At 42.5% G+C, this 21,970-nt stretch overlaps 1 protein-coding gene across 1 annotated transcript; it reads left to right on the forward strand.

Annotated features, from left to right (window-relative positions):
* Positions 1 to 2,566: 2,566 nt before the first annotated feature.
* On the forward strand, positions 2,567 to 13,870 carry LOC115354434 (uncharacterized). The gene is made up of 4 exons (XM_030044829.1): positions 2,567 to 3,236; positions 4,473 to 5,210; positions 6,264 to 6,268; positions 12,440 to 13,870. Exons 1-4 carry the CDS (start codon positions 2,567 to 2,569, stop codon positions 13,847 to 13,849), a joined length of 2,823 nt encoding a protein of 940 aa, XP_029900689.1. The 3' UTR covers positions 13,850 to 13,870.
* The last annotated feature ends 8,100 nt before the right edge of the window (positions 13,871 to 21,970 follow it).

Genomic DNA, 21,970 nt, shown 5'->3' on the forward strand with positions numbered 1-21,970 from the left:
ATCGCTCGTGTCCTGAAGTCAGACAGAGTCAAACTCACTTCCTGCTGCATTCACATTCTCCAGCTTCCTGAATCCTGACGTCTCCGATGGGAAGCAGCAAGTGCAGGGACTGACCATGTGTTCGTTTCAGCTCAGAACCTGGAATTTCTGACTTCTGAATTTCAGACCTGCACCACATTGCTGCCAGCTCGGGAAACGCAGACACCACCTCCAGGTTCTGCTGCAGGATTTGATCAAGTCCTAAATCAACACTCTCCTGTTGATTCCTTTATTACAGTAAACAAGTTGTTTTCCTACATTTTAGTCTCTGATGTCAGAAACCAGAGCTCTAAAGTGATAAGACTTTCCAACTTGTAACTGCACCTCAGAGGTCGTCCTAACGCAGAGAGAGAGATTCATTTCACCCAAAACCAACAAAACGTTTTTATTTTTCCTTCTAAGATTCAGGATGAACTTGACTCCCGGTCTCGCCGCGCGACGCTGGTCTCTGTGTTGGAAGCTTGGACCAGCTCCAACATCTTAAATAAACACACGAACGTCGTTTTGTCATCGCAGCTCCTAAACTGGCTGGATTTGTGGTTTGTGGTCACATGACAGAGTTTGGTGTGATTTAAAACACCAAGTCCAGAGTTTCGTTGTGAAGTTCATGTGTTGTAAGAGGAGAAAAAATCAGTTCAGCACTAAAGTCGACAAAACTACAAAGACGACGTTTTCAAAAAAGCTCAACTTCTCCTGAGTCGTCACTTTTATTGATTTTTTTTTTTTTTTTTTTTTGGTAGGATGTGAATGCAGCATGACCTCTGACCCCACGTGTGTGGAGACAGGCGTCCTGTGCAGAAAGAGGTGGACAGCCTCCTCCTCCTCCTCCTCACATCACTGTGTCAGTTCAACAAGCAGGAATAAAGTTATTTATATGGTTCTGATTTGGTCTTAGAGCAGGTTCAAGGCCCGGGAGAACTGTCCAATCAGGAGCCTCCTGGGGGCGACTTAGACACGTGAAGCTGCCAGCTGATTGGTTGAAATTCCAGTGTGCTCTGAAGCATGGGGAGTTGAATCAGTGTGCTTTGTTATATTCCACTGGTTTTGGTTTTAATTTTATTTTTCTAAGTTAAGGGATTTATACCGCCAACAGCTCCAGATTAATCACGACGCGAAACAAAATCTTTTTGTTCGTTTATACGTTTCCCTTTCCTTTTACCCTGTAAAACTATTTTATTTTCATCCACGCTACAACTTACGGTGTAACTAAAGACTTTTTGTTTGTTTGTGTAATGCATGATTAATACAATAAAAGTATTTTTTCTAGTCTTCCAAAAAATGGAAAAAAAAGTTCTGATCAGTTTGCCAGTTTTGATGAGTTTTGTAAGGTTTTTTTTTTTTTTTTTTTTCATTTACAAACTATGAAACAGCAGATTTTAAAGATTGTACCACATAGCAAAATACAACTGTTGAAATGTATATAAAATGTCTATAATAACTATTAAATGGTGTACCTGTACAGAGGGCCGGCTCTGCTTCTGATTATTCTGCATCTGTCCTTTCTTTACCACAACAAAACTTTTCATTTTGTTTCATTTTCAAAACAAGAAAAGAAAAAACAAAATGACTTACATGTCATTTTGTTATATGTTTCAAAAGACTGGATCAACACACCTTGTAAGCATTAAGAAACATAAATGTACGTCTTCTCCTGTTTTTTAAAGTGAGAAATGATTTGTAGTGTGGTTCTTCCGTCACTTTTTAGCCTCAGAGAAAGAAAAGAGGAGCTGCAGAAAGGAAACTTCTCCACCACTGAAGTCCCAGGAAAACAGGACTACAATACGACCACTGGCCTAACATGTTTCAACAGGAGCTTTTCAACTGATTTCTGAGCAACACTGCCACCTACAGGAGAGGAAGCAGCACTGACACGACCCACCCTGACTGCACTGACAAAACAGGAAACAGAAACTGTCATTCGTCCACTGCTCACAGAGGAGACGCACGCACACACACACACACACACACACACACCGAGAGACAGTAAGATTCAGCAACTACAGGAGGAACACTGGGAATACTGGACCTTCAACCTGCTGCTGACTCCTCATTGAACAGCAATTTTAGAAAAGCCATGACTCAGAGTGACTAATTTTCACAAGGCGTCTCACAAGGCATGTAAAATATTTTATTACCTTTTCATTTGGTTGAATGTAATTTATTAGTGTGTCTTGTGTTTCCCACTGTTCTGTGTTGTTGGCTCCATTTTGTATTTAAGTTGATTACAGCTGTGTGAGGCACGAATGCTCAAGTCAGATTTCCCCTCAGGAACAATAAAATATATCGTATATTATCATATATTATCTTATATTATCTGATATTAAATTAACTTTCAGGGAACTTGGAAATACTAGAAACACTCCTCGCTCCTCACTGAACAGGAGTTTTAGAAAAGACACGACTCAAAGTGACTCAGAGTTAAATTAGCTTTTAGGGAACTTTCCAGAACAGGGAGTGTTACCAAAACTGACTGACTTCCTGTTTGAACCGTCTGCCTGGTGAGATTTTCTCTTCACTCAGAGACAAAATGGCTTCCAGATTTGAGAAGGATCTCAGCTGTCCTGTCTGCCATGACATCTTTAAAGATCCTGTGCTCCTGTCATGTAGCCACAGCTTCTGTAAAGCCTGTCTGCAGAGCTGGTGGACAGAGAAACCAACAAAAAACTGTCCATTTTGTAAGAGAAGATCTTCAAAGAGTGATCCACCTCGTAACTTGGCACTGAAGAACCTGTGTGAGGCCTTCTTACTGCAGAGAGATCAGAGAGCTTCAGCAGGGTCGGAGCTCCTCTGCAGTCTGCACTCTGAGAAACTCAGGCTCTTCTGTCTGGACCATCAGCAGCCAGTGTGTCTCGTCTGTCGAGATTCAAAGAAACACACCGACCACAAGTTCAGACCCATCGACGAAGCTGCTCAGGATCACAGAGAAGAACTTCAGAAATCACTGAAGCCCTTACAGGAGAAACTGGAGCTCTTTAATAAAGTCAAAGGAAACTGTGATCAAACAGCAGAGCACATTAAGGTCCAGGCCCGACGCACTGAGAGGCAGATTAAGGAGGAGTTTAAGAAGCTTCACCAGTTTCTCCAAGAGGAAGAGGAGGCCAGGATCACCGCTCTGAGGGAGGAAGAGGAGCAGAAGAGTCGGACGACGAAGGAGAAGACGGAGGCTCTGAGCAGAGAGATACACTATATTACCAAAAGTATTCGCTCACCTGCCTTTACTCATACTATGAACTGAAGTGCCATCCCATTCCTAACCCATAGAGTTCAATATGATGTCGGTCCACCTTTTGCAGCTATTACAGCTTCAGCTCTTCTGGGAAGACTGTCCACAAGGTTGAGGAGAGTGTTTATAGGAATTTTTGACCATTCTTCCAAAAGCGCATTGGTGAGGTCACACACTGATGTTGGTCGAGAAGGCCTGGCTCTCAGTCTCCGCTCTAATTCATCCCAAAGGTGTTCTATCGGGTTCAGGTCAGGACTCTGTGCAGGCCAGTCAAGTTCATCCACACCAGACTCTGTCATCCATGTCTTATGGACCTTGCTTTGTGCACTGGTGCACAGTCATGTTGGAAGAGGAAGGGGCCCGCTCCAAACTGTTCCCACAAGGTTGGGAGCATGGAATTGTCCAAAATGTTTTGGTATCCTGAAGCATTCAAAGTTCCTTTCACTGGAACTAAGGGGCCAAGCCCAGCTCCTGAAAAACAACCCCACACCATAATTCCTCCTCCACCAAATTTCACAGTTGGCACAATGCAGTCTGAAATGTACCGTTCTCCTGGCAACCTCCAAACCCAGACTCGTCCATCAGATTGCCAGATGGAAAAGCGTGATTCATCACTCCAGAGAACGCGTCTCCACTGCTCTAGAGGCCAGTGGCGGCGTGCTTTACACCATTGCATCCGACGCTTTGCATTGCACTTGGTGATGTGTGGCTTGGCTGCAGCTGCTCGGCCATGGAAACCCATTCCATGAAGCTCTCTGCGTACTGTACTTGGGCTAATCTGAAGGTCACATGAAGTTTGTAGCTCTGTAGCAATTGACTGTGCAGAAAGTCGGCGACCTCTTTGCACTATGCGCTTCAGCATCCGCTGACCCCTCTCCGTCACTTTACATGGCCTACCACTTCGTGGCTGAGTTGCTGTTGTTCCCAAACGCTTCCATTTTGTTATAATAGAGCTGACAGTTGACTGTGGAATATTTAGGAGCGAGGAAATTTCACGACTGGATTTGTTGCACAGGTGGCATCCTATGACAGTTCCACGCTGGAATTCACTGAGCTCCTGAGAGCGGCCCATTCTTTCACAAATGTCTTGTTTCACAGTCTGCATGCCTGAGTGCTTGATTTTATACACCTGTGGCCAGGCCAAGTGATTAGGACACCTGATTCTGATCATTTGAATGGGTGAGCGAATACTTTTGGTAATATAGTGTAGCAGCCCTTTCAGACACAATCAGAGCCATAGAGAAGGAGATGAGAGCTGAAGACGTCTCATTCCTGCACAACTACAAGGCTACAGTGGAGAGAGTCCAGCGCCCCCTGCTGGAGGATCCACAGCTGCTCCCAGGAGCTCTGATAGACGAGGCCAAACACCTGGGCAACCTGAGCTTCACCGTCTGGGCCAAGATGAAGGAGGTGGTCTCCTACACTCCTGTGGTTCTGGACCCCAACACTGCCCATCCAGAACTCTTCCTGTCTGAAGATCTGACCAGTGTGAGACGAGGAGAGGAACCTCAGAAACTTCCTGATAATCCAGAGAGATTTGACCACTACTGCAATGTCCTGGGATCTGAGGGCTTCAACTCAGGGACTCACAGCTGGGATGTTGAGGTTGGAGACAGTGCAGTCTGGGGACTGGGTGTGAAAGAAAAGTCTGTTCAGAGGAAGGGAAGCACACTATCTGGATTATGGGGAATATGGCTCTCTAATGGTAAATACTCATCATGCTCCTCACCAGGTCCAGCCACTGATCTCCCAGTTCAGAAGAAGCTCCAGAGGATCAGAGTTCATCTGGACTGGAACAGAGGACAGCTGACATTCTCTGATCCTGATACTAACACACACATACACACCTTCACACACACTTTCACTGACAGGCTGTTTCCATACCTTAACACCACAGAAACACTGAAGATTTTACCAGTGAAGGTCTCTGTGACTGTAGAACAGCACTGTTAGAGATAGATGACATCTATAACAACAAAAACAACAATAAAAAAAATATATATATAAAAACACAAAACAATAAACATAAAAAAAATCAAAGCAATACGATTAAAATAATATGATTAAAGGCAAAACACACCAGAGAGAGAAAAAAACCCCAATATTAAACAAAAGGGGGAAATGCATCAATATTAATCTGTTCTCACAACATTCAAATGAATTCAATCATTTTGCTTCAGCTCAAAGCTCTAATTTGTTCAAGTGAATTCTCTCAGTATTTAGCCCAGAGGTTTTCAAAGTTTTTCATGTTCTGGACCCCCAAGTGGACTTTGAATAAACCAAAGACCTCCAGTTGAACTGATGTTGCCCTTTAGGGACCAGGGCCAAGAGATTCAAGAGATTTTTTTTTTTTTTTTTTTTTTTTTTTACAGTTAAGCATTTAAACTCAAGAGATGTGATGTTGATCCAGAATCAGTGTTCTGCTGTTTAAATTTATTTCTTCCTACTGTCTTTCGTCCTACTTTTTTTTTCTTTTTTTGCTTTTGCTAGTTTGCTAAGCAATTTGTATTGACCTCTTCAGTTTCATTGTATGAACACAAAGACAATAAAGGCTTCTAATTCTAATTTTTAAAAAAAATGGCTAAAGAAAAGAAAATTGTAAAAAATCATTTTTAAAAATTACGCTAAAGCAATATCACTGTTGATGAAAATGACTTATGAAGGTGAGGTCAGTGATGCTGGATCAGATTTCTTGTGTTTAAATGCTTGTGAAAGGCGTCTGAACGGAGCCTCTTTCACAGGCATTTAAACTGTTCCTCATTTTGCTGAGGGCCCCCTGGAAGACCCTCAAGGACCCTTGGGGGCCCCTGCTCCCCACGTTGAAAACCACTGAGTTGGACTCCAGGAAAAAGTGGAGTCTGTCTTATTTGATGATGTGAAGAGTTCAGTTGATTCTGTTGTTTTTTTTATCATTTCAGCTGCATCAGATCTTAACTGACTCTCGTATTTACAGCAACATCAAACCATCATTTTAATTCTGTGCTGTCAATATTTTTGTCAGATCTGGTGTGATTTTATTCGAAAGGTGGACATATCAGTTGGTTTCAAATTGTGTATAATATTGGTGATTCAGGCATCAAAGCTTTCTTCACTGTTGCACTCATTATTATGTGGCTTTGTGGAAAATAATCTGCTAAATCCTCACAAAGCAGCTGATTGTGTAAGTTAGCACTGTCATCTTCAACCTGATTTGGACTATTTTCAGTGACTGTTTGGTAGCTTTGCATGTAACAACAATAAATCTGATTGCCTTTTGAAGTCCATGTGTGTGTTTTGTGTTGTATGAATTTGCTGCTTGTGTCTGATGGTTGTGTGGAGCTGCTGGCTGGATGACAAACTGCCCCTGGAGGATCAGGAAGACATCCTTGATCCTTGGAGGTTCCCTACAACAGTCGGAAGAAGATTGGGGATGCCGCCTTTGTTACTTACGCCCCTAAGAACACACTACCTTTAGATATCAGGGAAGACGGATCACTAGGTATCTTTAAAAGAAGACTAACAAACTTCCTTTTCACTCTAGCCTTTCACTCCTATTTCATTGCACACTGTGTTGTGTTTTATTGTTTTACTTGCATCTTTTGTTTTATTTCAAAGTTAAAACCGGGTTCAACCTCTGGACTTTAGCCTTTACCTCTTTATTCCACACCCTGTGTTGTATTTTATTACATCATGCTGCGTTTAATGGTCTTTTTTAATGTTCTATTGAATGTGTTTTTAAATCTTCTTTTTTTAATTGTGAAGCACTTTGAGCTGCAATTCTTGTATGAAAGGTGCTATACAAATAAAGTTTTATTATACTTATTATTATTATTATTATTACTATTCGGTCACAGTATGGACTGGATGTATTTTGTTGGCTTGCCTTGGTCACTAGAGGGCGCTGTGTCCCTGCTGGTGTGGCTGCTGCAGATGAACAGAAGTCACTGGACAAGCTGTAAAAATAACTATTCTTTATTGAAAAGAAAAACAGGTAATAAATAGAGAAAGTACAGAGTCGTCACTGAACAGCCGAGTGCGGTTCCCACAGAGACAGAACATCTGGTCTGGAGCGGAACCGCTGGATCTGATGAGGACCGGCCCGAGTCGGAGCGGGGCCTCCTGCTCAGGGCCGCCCCGCACACCTGCAGGCCCCAAGCCAAAAACACCCATCAAGTGTGTGTGTGTGTGTGTGTGTGTGAGAGAGAGAGAGAGATTAGTGAGATTATGTACAAGGCTAAGAAAGGTTGGCCTTAAACCTTAAATAAAGCATCAATACAAGTAAACCGTAAAAAGAGAAGCCATGGTGACCTTAAACCGAGGGGTTGCACAAGACCTTGGAGGACCCCTGGGGGCCCTCGCTCCCCACGTTGAAAATCACTGAGTTGGAGTAGGTAAAAGTCTGAGTCTGTCTTATTTGATGATGTGAAGAGTTCAGTTGATTCTGTTGTTTTTATCATTTCAGCTCCAGCAGATCTTAACTGACTCTCATATTTACAGCAACATCAAACCATCATTTTAATTCTGTGCTGTCAATATTTTTGATGTGCCCACCTGCAGCTGAGTCTGAGTATGGGTGAAATGTGTTGTGGGTGCACTCGTGCAGAGCAGAGATTTTAAAATCTTACTGCTGGTCTACAAAGCCCTGAATAGTCTCGGACCAAAATACATGCTTGATCTACTGGTTCCTTACAAAGCATCCAGACCCCTTAGGTCATCTGAAATTGGTTTGTTGTGTGTTCCAAGAACAAGAATCAATCAAGGTGAGGCAGCATTCAGTTATTATGCTCCTCACCTGTGGAACAAACTTCCTGTAGATCTGAGGCCTGCTCAAACTGTCACCTCCTTTAAATCAGGGCTAAAAACACTATTGTTTACTGAAGCGTACTCTTAGATTAAAGTGCTGCCCGGGTGAAAAAGAACCTGAAAATTTGATACAACCTAAGCAGAATATCGAAACAGCTACTAACATTAACTGAAAGGGGCATATCAAATTCTCTCGTTCTTTTTCTCACTGACAACCTCGAACAGCAGAGTTATGGATTGATGAACACCAGATATTCATATACTGTATCAATATGGTTCATAGACTGTGTGTGTGTGTGTGCATAAAAATAAAGGTAGAGAGAGAGAGCGAGCGCGAGAGAGAGAGCGAGCGAGAAAGGGAGGGAGAGAGAGAGAGAGAGAGAGAGAGAGAGAGAGAGAGAGAGAGGGAGGGAGCTTGCTGCTTTGGTATTCGTCTTGCGCTCCAGCAGCCGAGCGGCGTCTACTCTGATGTCTATCATCTTATGGGCTAACATCAACTGTGCTTCAATTCTCATTTGCAGGAAGTTCCTACAGTTTACCGTTGAGAAACGCTGGCTTTGTTCTTAACTTAGCCCTTAATAATTGTCCCTAATTGACAGTGGCATTCAGACACATCTCATAGTGCTTCTACATTTAGGTCTAGCATGCAGCTAACGGTTAGCCAACAAATCACGCATGTAGGGCTTGTCATCTCTGTGATTTACCTTTCATATGACTCGAGAGTGCTGACTCTCCCATAGCGAAAAACTGAATCTCCTTTTTGCATATTTCGCAGCAGGCTACATGTGGATTTGGTCCACGTTTTATCTACTGTTTGTACTTTTCATTATCCAGCCAACGTTCATTAAAACGGCAACCTCCCGGCATGTTAGTCCCATGCTGCTGCAGTGTCCTCTTGTTGGGGGCGTGACACATGACAATCAATCCAGCTCTTGGGAAACCCATCAGATCGTGAGCTGTGAAGGCCTCATTTTTAATCCGACTTATTTTATTTCTCTCCATTTAATACGTGGTCCATTTAGTCAGACTGCCCAGAAATGTGGTAACAATTTCAAGCATTTACAAGCACATTATCCAAAATTCAAGCATTTTTCAAATCTTGAAAACACAACATTAAAATCCTAGCATTTTCAAGGTTTTCAAGCAACCGAACAAACCCTGAAGAATACCTGAAAAACACCAGGCAAACAGCTGATTTCTCAGGTGTAAGGAAAGAAGAGCTAAACAAGATCCTCCGTGAATTTTATGGAGCTTTAATTTCTATAATAAAGAGAATGAAATGCCGTAGTAGAGTCAGCACCACGGACAGCACCTGCTTAGGCAGATTCAGCACCACCGACAGTACCCGCTGAGGCAGATTCAGCACCACGGACAGTACCCGCTGAGGCAGATTCAGCACCACGGACAGTTCCTGTGCGGCAGTAAATGTGCGGCCATAACTTTGTTCTTGTTATTAATGTGTTAATGTTATAAGTTATTAATTAGCCTATTAATCGTTATTAATTTGTTTATTCTTTATAAGTTGCCTAGGCCTTTGATTTAATTAATTTGTCAATTTGTTTGCATCTGTAGATTGAAATAAACATTTAATAAATCAACATCTGTGAGTCGCTGGTCATTTTTACCTGTAACGTTAGTCTCTGACTCGGACATGTTCTCTCTCTCACACCGCATGAAGCCCGAGGATGTTTGTTGACTCGTCTGTTCCTGTCTTAAGGCGAGTGTGACGTCAGTCGTTAGGCGGTGCGTTCAAGTACATTAGTAGCAAACTGCAAACATACTGTTTATTTCTGTGTTTGCAAACGTTGCGAACCTTCACTGTGTTCACTGAATTTGAATGCGCCCCATATGAGTTCTGCGTCTGCTACAAGAAAAAAAGGGCTTGCAACACTTTTGTTTACTGCGCAAGGGAGGATGGGGGAAAGTTGTGCGAGGCAGGGGAAGGAGAATAAATGAACGAAAAGAGAAAAAACTGAACAAATTGAACCAACTGTTATTCCACGATATATCATGGTTGGATGGTTTGCACGATATCACTGCAAACAGGTGAGCATTTACAAGAAATGCCCTGACAAAGCTCCGCCCACCCTCTGATACACCTGACAAAACAGAAAACCAGCTGTCAGCCTTGCACTGCTCACCAAGGAGACACACAGACACACTGAGGGACAGATGATACACTTCGAGCTCCAACATCTTAAATAAACACATGAACGTCGTTTTGTCATCGCAGCTCCAAAACTCCCCAACAGGAGTCAACTTGTGGCTGGATTTGTGGTTTGTGGTCACATGACAGAGTTTGGTGTGATTTAAAACACCAAGTCAAGAGTGTCCTTGTGAAGTTCATGTGTTGTAAGAGGAAAAAAATCAGTTCAGCACTAAAGTTGACAAAACTGCAAAGACGACATTTTCAAAAAAGCTCAACTTCTCCTGAGTCGTGACTTTTATTGTTGTTGTTTTTTATTTTTTATTTTTTTTGGTACGATGTGAATGCAGCATGACCTCTGACCCCACATATGTGGAGACAGGCGTCCTGTGCAGAAAGAGGTGGACAGCCTCCTCCTCCTCACATCACTGTGTCAGTTCAACAAGCAGGAATAAAGTTATTTATATGGTTCTGATTTGGTCTTAGAGCAGGTTCAAGGCCCGGGAGAACTGTCCAATCAGGAGCCTCCTGGGGGCGACCTAGACCACGTGAAGTTGCCAGCTGATTGGTTGAAATTCCAGTGTGCTCTGAAGCATGGGGAGTTGAATCAGTGTGCTTTGTTATATTCCACTGGTTTTGGTTTTAATTTTATTTTTCTAAGTTAAGGGATTTATACCGCCAACGGCTCCAGATTAATCACGACGCGAAACAAAATCTTTTTGTTTGTTTATACGTTTCCCTTTCCTTTTACCCTGTAAAACTATTTTATTTTCAGCCACGCTACAACTTACGGTGTAACTAAAGACTTTTTGTTTGTTTGTGTAATGCATGATTAATACAATAAAAGTATTTTTTCTAGTCTTCCAAAAAATGGAAAAAAAAAGTTCTGATCAGTTTGCCAGTTTTGATGAGTTTTGTAAGGTTTTTTTTTTTTTGATTTACAAACTATGAAACAGCAGATTTTAAATACAAAATACAACTGTTGAAATGTATATAAAATGTCTATAATAACTATTAAATGGTGTACCTGTACAGAGGGCCAGCTCTGCTTCTGATTATTCTGCATCTGCCCTTTCTTTACCACAAAAAAACTTTTCATTTTGTTTCATTTTCAAAGAAAAAAAACCCTTTTAATGTTGAAATATGAAACACCATGAACAAATACAAAACTGCCATCATGTTACCATAACAACAGGATTATCAAGTCATTATTGCTAAACTAACTGACCCAATGGTTCAGGATGGGTGTAGTATCAGCACAGGCCGACAATATCTGTTAATTATTTATTTCAAAAGACTGGATCAACACACCTGGAAGCATTAAGAAGAAACAGAAATGTACAGGGTTTCATGTTTTTAAAGTGAGAAATGATTTGTAGTGTGGTTCTTGCATCACTTTTTAGCCTCAGAGAAAGAAAAGAGGAGCTGCAGAAAGGAGACTTCTCCACCACTGAAGTCCCAGGAAAACATGACTACAATACGACCACTGGCCTAACATGTTTCAACAGGAGCTTTTCAACTGATTTCTGAGCAACACTGCCACCTACAGGAGAGGAAGCAGCACTGACACGACCCACCCTGACTGCACTGACAAACCAGGAAACAGAAACTGTCATTCTTCCACTGCTTACCGAGGAGACACACACACACACACACACACACCGAGAGACAGACAGTAAGATTCAGCTTCAGAGTTAACTCACGACTTCGACTGAGGGAGCAACTACAGGAGGGAGACTGGGAATAGTGGACCTCCAACCTGCTGCTGACTCCTCACTGAACAGCAGTTTTAGAAAAGCCACGACTCAAAAGTGAAAGTAACTTTAAAAAGGCATCTCACAAGGCATGTACAATATTTTATTACCTTTTCATTTTGTTGAATGTAATTTATTAGTCTGTCTTGTGTTTCCCACTGTTCTGTGTTGTTGGCTACGTTTTCTATTTAAGTTGATTACAGCTGTGTGAGGCACGAATGCTCAAGTTAATTTCCCCTCAGGGACAAAAAAATATATCTTATCTTATCTGATCATATATTATCTTATCTTAACTTTCAGTGAACTCGGAAATACTAGAAACACTGCAACCTGCTGCTGACTCCTCACTGAACAGGAGTTTTAGAAAAGACACGACTCAAAGTGACTCAAAGTTAAATGAGCTTTGAGAAAACAGAACAGGGAGTGTTACCACGACTGATTGGCTAACTGACTTCCTGTTTGAACCGTCTGCCTGGTGAGTTTTTCTCTTCACTCAGAGACAAAATGGCTTCCAGACTAGAGGAGGATCTCTGCTGTCCTGTCTGCCATGATGTCTTTAAAGATCCTGTCCTCCTGTCATGTAGCCACAGCTTCTGTAAAGCCTGTCTGCAGAGCTGGTGGACAGAGAAACCAACAACAGACTGTCCATTTTGTAAGAGAAGATCTTCAAGAAGTGAACCACCTCGTAACTTGGCACTGAAGAACCTGTGTGAGGCCTTCTTACTGGAGAGAGATCAGAGAGCTTCAGCAGGGTCGGAGCTCCTCTGCAGTCTGCACTCTGAGAAACTCAAGCTCTTCTGTCTGGACCATCAGCAGCCAGTGTGTGTCGTCTGTCGAGATTCAAAGAAACACAGCGACCACAAGTTCAGACCCATCGACGAAACTGCTCAGGATCACAGAGAAGAACTTCAGAAATCACTGAAGCCCTTCCAGGAGAAACTGGAGCTCTTTAATAAAGTCAAAGGAAACTGTGATCAAACAGCAGAGCACATTAAGGTCCAGGCCCGACGCACAGAGAGGCAGATTAAGGAGGAGTTTAAGAAGCTTCACCAGTTTCTCCAAGAGGAAGAGGAGGCCAGGATCGGCGCTCTGAGGGAGGAAGAGGAGCAGAAGAGTCGGACGATGAAGGAGAAGACGGAGGCTCTGAGCAGAGAGATAGCAGCCCTTTCAGACACAATCAGAGCCATAGAGAAGGAGCTGAGAGCTGAAGACGTCTCATTCCTGCTCAACTACAAGGCTACAGTGGAGAGAGTCCAGCGCCCCCTGCTGGAGGATCCACAGCTGCTCTCAGGAGCTCTGATAGATCAGGCCAAACACCTGGGCAACCTGAGCTTCACCGTCTGGGACAAGATGAAGGAGGTGGTCTCCTACACTCCTGTGGTTCTGGACCCCAACACTGGACATCCAGAACTCTTCCTGTCTGAAGATCTGACCAGCGTGAGACGAGGACAGAGACAGGAACTTCCTGACAATCCAGAGAGATTTGACTTCTACCCTGCTGTCCTGGGATCTGAGGGCTTCAACTCAGGGACTCACAGCTGGGATGTTGAGGTTGGAGACAGTACATACTGGGTCCTGGGTGTGATAGAAGAGTCTGTCAAGAGGAAGGGAAGCACACGATCTGGATTATGGGGAATATGGTTCGATGGAGATAAATACAAAGCAGGCTCCCTTCCAGGTCATATCACTGTTCTCCCAGTTCAGAAGAAGCTCCAGAGGATCAGAGTTCATCTGGACTGGAACAGAGGACAGCTGACATTCTCTGATCCTGATACTAACACACTCATACTCACCTTCACACACACTTTCACTGACAGGCTGTTTCCAATCATTTGCAACACAGAAAAACTCCCACTGAAGATTTTACCAGTGAAGGTCTCTGTGACTGTAGAACAGCACCGTTAGAAATAGATGACATCTATAACAACAACAATAAAATTATAACACCAACATGTAAAAACATTAAAAGAGATGTCAAAGTAGGATAAAGTGATTAAAGTCAAAATGCACCCACGAGAGAAATATCTATAAACAATAAATAGATGAAATAGATGACATCTATAACAACAAAAACAGTTAAAAAAAAAAAAAGTTACAAAAACACAAAACAATAAACATGAAAAGAAATATCAAATCAGAATGATTAAAATAATATGATTAAAGGCAAAACACACCCGAGAGAAAACAAAATAAATAAACAATATCAAACAAAAGGGGGAAATGCATCGATATTAATCTGTTCTCACAACATTCAAATGAATTCACTCATTTTGCTTCAGCTCAAAGCTCTAATTTGTTCAAGTGAATTCTCTCAGTGTTTAGCCCAGAGGTTTTCAAACTTTTTCATGTTCTGGACCCCCAAGTGGACTTTGAATAACTGATGTTGCCCTGTAGGGACCAGGGCCACACCTGAAGAAGAGATTTTGAATCTCAGTGAGTCTTCACCTGGTTAACTAAATGTTTCATTACTTCAAGAGATTTTTTTTTTTTTTTTTTTTTTTTTTTTTTTTTACATTAAGCATTTAAACTCAAGAGATATGATGTTGATCCAGAATCAGTGTTCTGCTGTTTAAATATATCATTTCTTCCTACTGTCTTTCATCCTACTTTTTTCTTCTTTTTTGCTTTGGCTAATTTGCTAAGCAATTTGTATTGACCTCTTCAGTTTCATTGTATGAACACAAAGACAATAAAGACTTTTAATTGTAATTTAAAAAAAAAAAAATGGGTAAAGGAGAATTACCAGAAAATTGTCAAAAATCATTTTTAAAAATTACGATAAAGCAACATCATTGTTGATGAAAATGCTGTATATGAAGGTGAGATCAGTGATGCTGGATCAGATTTCTTGTTTTTAAATGCTTGTGAAAGGCGTCTGAACGGAGCCTCTTTCACAGGCATTTAAACTGTTCCTCATTTTGCTGAGGGCCCCCTGGAAGACCCTCAAAGACCCCTGGGGGCCCCCACTCCCCACGTTGAAAACATCTGATTTGGACTCCAGGAAAAAGTGGAGTCTGTCTTATTTGATGATGTGAAGAATTCAGTTGATTCTGTTGTTTTTTTTTATCATTTCAGCTCCAGCAGATCTTAACTGACTCTCATATTTACAGCAACATCAAACCATCATTTTAGTTCTGTGCTGTCAATATTTTTGTCAGATCCGGTGTGATTTTATTCAAAAGCTGGAAATATCAGTTGGTTTCAAATTGTGTATATTATTTGTGATTCAGGCTTTGTGAAAAATAATCTGCTAAATCCTCACAAAGCAGCTGACTGTGTAAGTTAGCACTGCCATCTTCAACCTGATTTGGACTATTTTCAGCGACTGTTTGGTAGCTTTGCATGTAAAAACAATAAAACTGATTGCCTTTTGAAGTCCATGTGTGTGTTTCGTGTTGTATGAATTTGCTGCTTGTGTCTGATGGTTGTGTGGAGCTGCTGTCTGGACGACAAACTGCCCCTGGAGGATCAGGAAGACATCCTTGATCCTTGGAGGTTCACTACAACAGTCAGAAGAAAATTGGGGATGCCGCCTTTGTTTCTTATGCCCCTAAGAACAAACTACCTTTAGATATCAGGGAAGACGGATCACTAGATATCTTTCAAAGAAGACTAACAACCTTCCTTTTCACTCTAGCCTTTAACTAGCTCCTATTTCATTGCACACTGTGTTGTGTTTTATTGTTTTACTTGGATCTTTTGTTTTACTTCAAAGTTAAAACAGGATTTCAACCTCTGGCCTTTAGCCTTTACCTCTTTATTCCACACCCTGTGTTGTGTTTTATTCTATCATGCTGTGTTTAATTGTCTTTTTTAATGTGTTTTTAAATGTTCTTTTTTTAATTGTGAAGCACTTTGAGCTGCAATTCTTGTATGAAAGGTGCTATACAAATAAAGTTTTATTATTGTTATTATTATTATTATTATTATTATTATTATCGTCATCATCATCATTATTATTATTGTTGTTGTTGTTGTTGTTGTTGTTATTATTACTACTACTACTATTCGGTCACAGTATGGACTGGATGTATTGTGTTGGCTTGCCTCTGGTCACTAGAGGGCGCTGTGTCCCTGCTGGTGTTGCTGCTGCAGATGAACAGAAGTCACTGGACAAGCTGTAAAAATAACTATTCTTTATTGAAAAGAAAAACAGGTAATAAATAGAGAAAGTACAGAGTCATCACTGAACAGCCGAGTGCGGTTCCCACAGAGACAGAACATCTGGTCTGGACCGGAACCGCTGGATCTGATGAGGACCAGCCCGAGTTGGAGCGGGGCCTCCTGCTCAGGGCCGCCCCGCACACCTGCAGGCCCCGGGCCAAAAACATCACTTGGCCTTTGTGTTTTACCATGAAAAGATCAACACAGATCCGAAATATGAACAACATGGAAACTTCCATTTCACCCTCAGAACAAAACATCTGTTCTTTTTATTTTTCATTTTCTGGGGATTTTTTTTTTTTTTTTAGAGGGGGGCAGTTTCAGGTCATTTCTTTCAAAATAAACAGATTTAGGCAATTTTCGGGCCATGTTCTTGTAACTTTTGACTAATTTCTTGATCATTTTCATGTCATTTCTTTCTAGTTTGCACATCGGCCTTTTTCTCATGTTCTTCAAACACATTCAAAGGCATTGGTTCAGGACTCAAAGGGTTAACTGAGCATTCACACAAAAAGAGGAGGAAGTGAATCCAAATGTCAGACTTTGTGTCTCTGTGGGAATCAAACCCAAACCTCCTTCCTCTGCTCGGCTCTCGCACAGATACGTCGTCTACATCGTGTCACAGGAAACGTTGCAGAGCATGCTGGGTAATGACAGCAGGCGGAAACACAGTGGAGGGCAGGACAGACTCAGAGAGCGCTTCAGCTCTCACAATCAAGACAGAAACCAAAGTGGAACCAGGCAATGAAACTTTCTGAGAGACAAAAGTAAATTTAGGCCCTTGCTTTCCAAAACTATAGGACTTTTCCAGACGAGATTCAAAATATTTCATTCACTTTTAATGACAGATTCTTCCTCTAAACATGGAGATACACCATCTGCAGCGCTCCTCATATTGACCCCATTTAGAGAAAAGATGTTTGACATTTTTTCAGAGTATTTTGTCTAACTCAGATTCCACGTTCTTTAAAGTTTTTTTTTTTTTTTTTTTTTTTTTTTTTGTTATAGATTTTATTGGTTAAACTAAATATTTTGGAGTTGGAAACTGATTTTTTTCTTTGAGTCTGTCTGCCCTCATAAAAGAATATAGATGCAGTTTAAGAAATACACAGAAATCTACAGGATTGTCAATTGTACATCAGTATAGTTACAACTTTACCAAGGATGGAGCCTAAAGCTTTCTGCTCAGTTTGCCAAAAGGTTTGACCTCAGCACAGAGCGAGGAGCCTCAGACTGATCACACAAGTCATCTGATCCCACATTAAATCTTAAAATCTCACTTTTTGCCTCATAAAAATGATGGCAAAAAACAAGTGCAATAGGGTAACGTGTCGCCACTGCAGTTTGATGTTTGTTCCTGAATTTGAATTTGAATTTGAATTGAAAAATCTGGAAACAAACCAAAATGCACCAGAAACAAGTGAATTCATCTCACTGGGCTGGTGGATTTTTTTTGTTTTCCACTGGGCAAACAGAAGCAGAGAGTTTAAGGTTCAGCGGACGGTCAGGAAGTGTGTGCTGGTGAAACGTCCGTCCCTGGTAAACACGTAAAGCTTTTCAACAGACGGTCACGCGCTGAGTTTCCCCTCTGGGTGAAGACAGCTGAGTGATAAAATAGGCTGAGATACAGGTGGAGCGGCATACTGGTGTGTGTGGAGTACAAACTGGCTGATAACAGACAGTAGCCTGATCCATTTGCAAGGCCAAACGAGTGTCTTTCAGTTTTTCTATGAGCTGATCTTCCAGGTCATTTGAAATGTCCCATATAAGCCTTGCAGTGGTTTCATCAGACGGGGGGACAGTCTTCATGTTTGCAGCGCTGGTCTCATCAGTCATATTTGACACGATATCTGGAGCTGCTCTGCTGTCATGTGATGGTTTTTTGGACTGTGCAACTCTGTGTGCAGCCTTGTATGATGCCAGCTGTGCTTTGTTGGTCACTGATGCTGTTTTGTTAAAGCCATTTTCCTGCTTGTGGTATTCATCATCTTTTTTCTTAAAGAACTCCAGTGGCTTCCTGGGGTGAGTGGGGTGTTGAGTCTCCAAATGTCTCTTTAATTTTTTGGTTTCATGCTGTCAGCTGTCACTATAGCAACATGTTTGTGTGTTGAGCCTCTCGCAAGAGAATAGTCCCACGTGATACAGTTTCAAGCTTACACACACACACACATACACACACACACACACACACACACACACACACACACACACACACACACAAGCGGTGACACACCCTCCTGTCATGTCGGTGCATGTCTCAAACTGTGGTTGCCCCACAGTTTGAGAATCACTGTTAACTATAGTATCATTATTATTGTCATTATGGTGTATTCATTAAATAGTGTAATGTAATGTAAATAATATAAATCCAAAGAATAATTGAATGGATAATATAACAATAATAGATGTAATGTAACTATGATACATATGTATGTTCAATCAACATAAATGTACATACTGTATGAATGAATATAAAAGAAATGTAATACAACATGACAACATGAAGTGTAATATAAACATGTAATATCAACATGTCGTATAAATAATTAAAATGATAAGTGTTAAAAAAAAAATAAGTGTAGGAGTAGTATAAACATGACAAATTACAGTGTAACACATGTAGTAAAGGCAGAACATGCAGTCACTGGCCACGTCATTATGTCCACCTGTATGTAAACATCTAATCAGCCAATCACATGGCAGCAACTCCATGCCTCCATGCCTGTAGATGATTTGCTTAAATCAAGTTTAAACCGAGCATCAGGACGGGGGAAGAAAGGTGCTTTAAGTGACTTTGGATGTGGTGTGGTTGTTGGTCTGAGTGTTTCAGAAACTGCTGATCTACTGGGATTTTCATGCACAACCGTCTCGAGTTTCCAGAGAACGATCCGAAAAAGAGAAAACACACAATGAGTGGCAGTTCTCTGGGCCAAAACTCCTTGTTGATGCCACAGGTCACAGGGGAACGGCCAGACTGGTTGGAGCTGATAGAAAGGCAACAGAGACTCAAATGTTCAATCAACATCAGCAGAAGAACATCTCTGAAGGCAGAACCCGAGGAACCTTGAAGCAGACAGGCTGCAGCAGCAGCAGAACACAGCGGCTGCTGCTCCTGTCAGCTGAGAACAGGAACCTGAGGCTGCAGTTCACAAGACTCACCAAAACTGGACAGCAGAAGACTGGAGAAACATCACCTGGTCTGATGAGTCGATTTCTGTTGCAACATTTGGATGGTGGGGTCAGAGTTTGGTGAAAAACAGCATGAGAGCATGGATCCATCCTACCTTCTATCAATGGTTCAAGCTGCTGTTTGGTGTGGTGGAGATTTTCTTGGCACACTTTTGGCCCCTTAGCACCAACTGAGCATCATTTAAATGCCACAGCCTACTTGAGCATTGTTGCAAAGCATGTCCATCCCTTTATGACCACAGTGTACCCATCCTCTGATGGCTGCTACCAGCAGGGTAACGTGCCACGTCACAAAGCTCAAATCATCTCAAACTAATTTCTTTTTCGTGACAGTTGGCCTGACCTCAGTTCTGACAGCAGGCCATGGTCTAGGTGACTGGGGTCCCGGACTGTGCTCCCTGCCCTATCTCTACACCGCCTTGTGCATTTTCCACCAAGCTAGTTTGAGGGCTGGTTCAGAGACAGTGCCTGACCTCAAACCAATTTTTTGCACCAACCAGAGAACTGGCTTTCAACCAGGAAAACTGGTTCCACAGCAGTACCAACAAACTAACAAACAACTGCTGATGCCTGAAGCTGGGGGAAGGATTACTGATCAGATCCTCTGTATCTCTCATCATTCTCTCCCTTTCAGGACTCAGCTTTTCTCTTGTGGGCAAAAGCAGGCCTGCTTGCAATAGCAATACACTGTAAAAAGTGTTAGTAATGGGCCGCTAGGACCCAGTGGAGTGTTGTTGGGACTGGGTCCTAGCCATGGCATCCTGGGTTCAGGTCGAGGCTAAAACCCTTTGCTGCATATCACCAAAACTCACCCCCCCACCCCCACCCCCCAGGGAAAACTAGAGCGAGCTTGTCAGCACAAGATCTTAGGACACACCCTGGGATGCCGTCTCTATACCCAGATTTTTTTTCTCACCAGTGATACTCAGGGAGCAACAACAGAGAAAATCTGTGCAATGAAACTCATTCCTCGTTAATTACAGTAAACAGGAGAGCCTTTACAAGAAACACCCTGACAAAGCTCCGCCCATTCTCTGACTCAACTGACAAACCAGAAAATAAAAGCTGTGATTCTTGCACAGCTCACCAAGGAGACACACACACATACTGAGGGACAGATGATAAACTTCAGCTTCGGAATTTAACCCACAACTTCCACTGAGGGAACAACGACAGGAGGAATACTGGGAAGACTGAAACTGCTGCTGACTGCTCACTGAATAGCAGTTTTAGAAAAGCCATTAACTGTCCGGGAACTTTCCTGACAGGGAGTGGTACCACGACTGCCTGATTGCCTGAACTGTTTGAACTGTCTGCCTGGTGAGTTTTTCCTCTTCACTCAGAGACAAAATGGCTTCCAGATCAGAGGAGGATCTCTGCTGTCCTGTCTGCCATGATGTCTTTAAAGATCCTGTCACCCTGTCATGCTCTGACAGCTTCTGTAGAGCCTGTCTGCAGAGCTGGTGGATAAGGAAACCAGCATGTGAATGTCCAGTTTGTGGGAAAATATATTTAAATTGTAACCTATGTGGTGACTCACGGTTGAGGGCTCGGTGTGAGGCCTTCTCACTGGAGAGAGATCAGGGAACCTCAGCAGTGTCGGAGCTTATCTGCAGTCTGCACTCTGAGAAACTCAAGCTCTTCTGTCTGGACCATCAGCAGCCAGTGTGTCTCGTTTGTCGAGATTCAAAGAAACACAGCGACCACAAGTTCAGGCCCATCGATGAAGCTGCTCAGGATCACAGAATAGAACTTCAGAAATCACTGAAGCCCTTACAGGAGAAACTGGAGCTCTTTAATAAAGTCAAAGGAAACTGTGATCAAACAGCAGAGCACATTAAGGTCCAGGCCCGACGCACAGAGAGGCAGATTAAGGAGGAGTTTAAGAAGCTTCAACAGTTTCTCCAAGAGGAAGAGGAGGCCAGGATCACCGCTCTGAGGGAGGAAGAGGAGCAGAAGAGTCGGACGATGAAGGAGAAGACGGAGGCTCTGAGCAGAGAGATAGCAGCCCTTTCAGACACAATCAGAGCCATAGAGAAGGAGCTGAGAGCTGAAGACATCTCATTCCTGCACAACTACAAGGCTACAGTGGAGAGAATCCAGCGCCCCTTGCTGGAGGATGCACAGCTGCTCTCAGGAGCTCTGATAGACGAGGCCAAACACCTGGGCAACCTGAGCTTCATCGTCTGGGACAAGATGAAGGAGGTGGTCTCCTACACTCCTGTGGTTCTGGACCCCAAGACTGCTTATCTAGAACTCTTCTTGTCTAAAGATCTGACCAGTGTGAGAGGAGGACAGAGACAGAAACTTCTTGATAATCCAGAGAGATTTAACAGGTACCCTGCTGTCCTGGGATCTGAGGGCTTCAACTCAGGGACTCACAGCTGGGATGTTGAGGTTGGAGACAGTGAACACTGGGAACTGGGTGTAATAGAAGAGTCTGTCCAGAGGAAGGGACGCATACAATCTGGATTATGGAGAATATGGCTCTATAAAGGTAAATACTCAGCACGCTCCCTACCAGATCCAGTAACTGTTCTCCGAGTTCAGAAGAAGTTCCAGAGGATCAGAGTTCATCTGGACTGGAACAGAGGACAGCTGACATTCTCTGATCCTGATACTAACACACACATACACACCTTCACACACACTTTCACTGACAGGCTGTTCCCA

Source organism: Myripristis murdjan, chromosome 22 (assembly GCF_902150065.1).
Source record: "Myripristis murdjan chromosome 22, fMyrMur1.1, whole genome shotgun sequence".
In the NCBI taxonomy this organism is placed as follows: domain Eukaryota; kingdom Metazoa; phylum Chordata; class Actinopteri; order Holocentriformes; family Holocentridae; genus Myripristis; species Myripristis murdjan.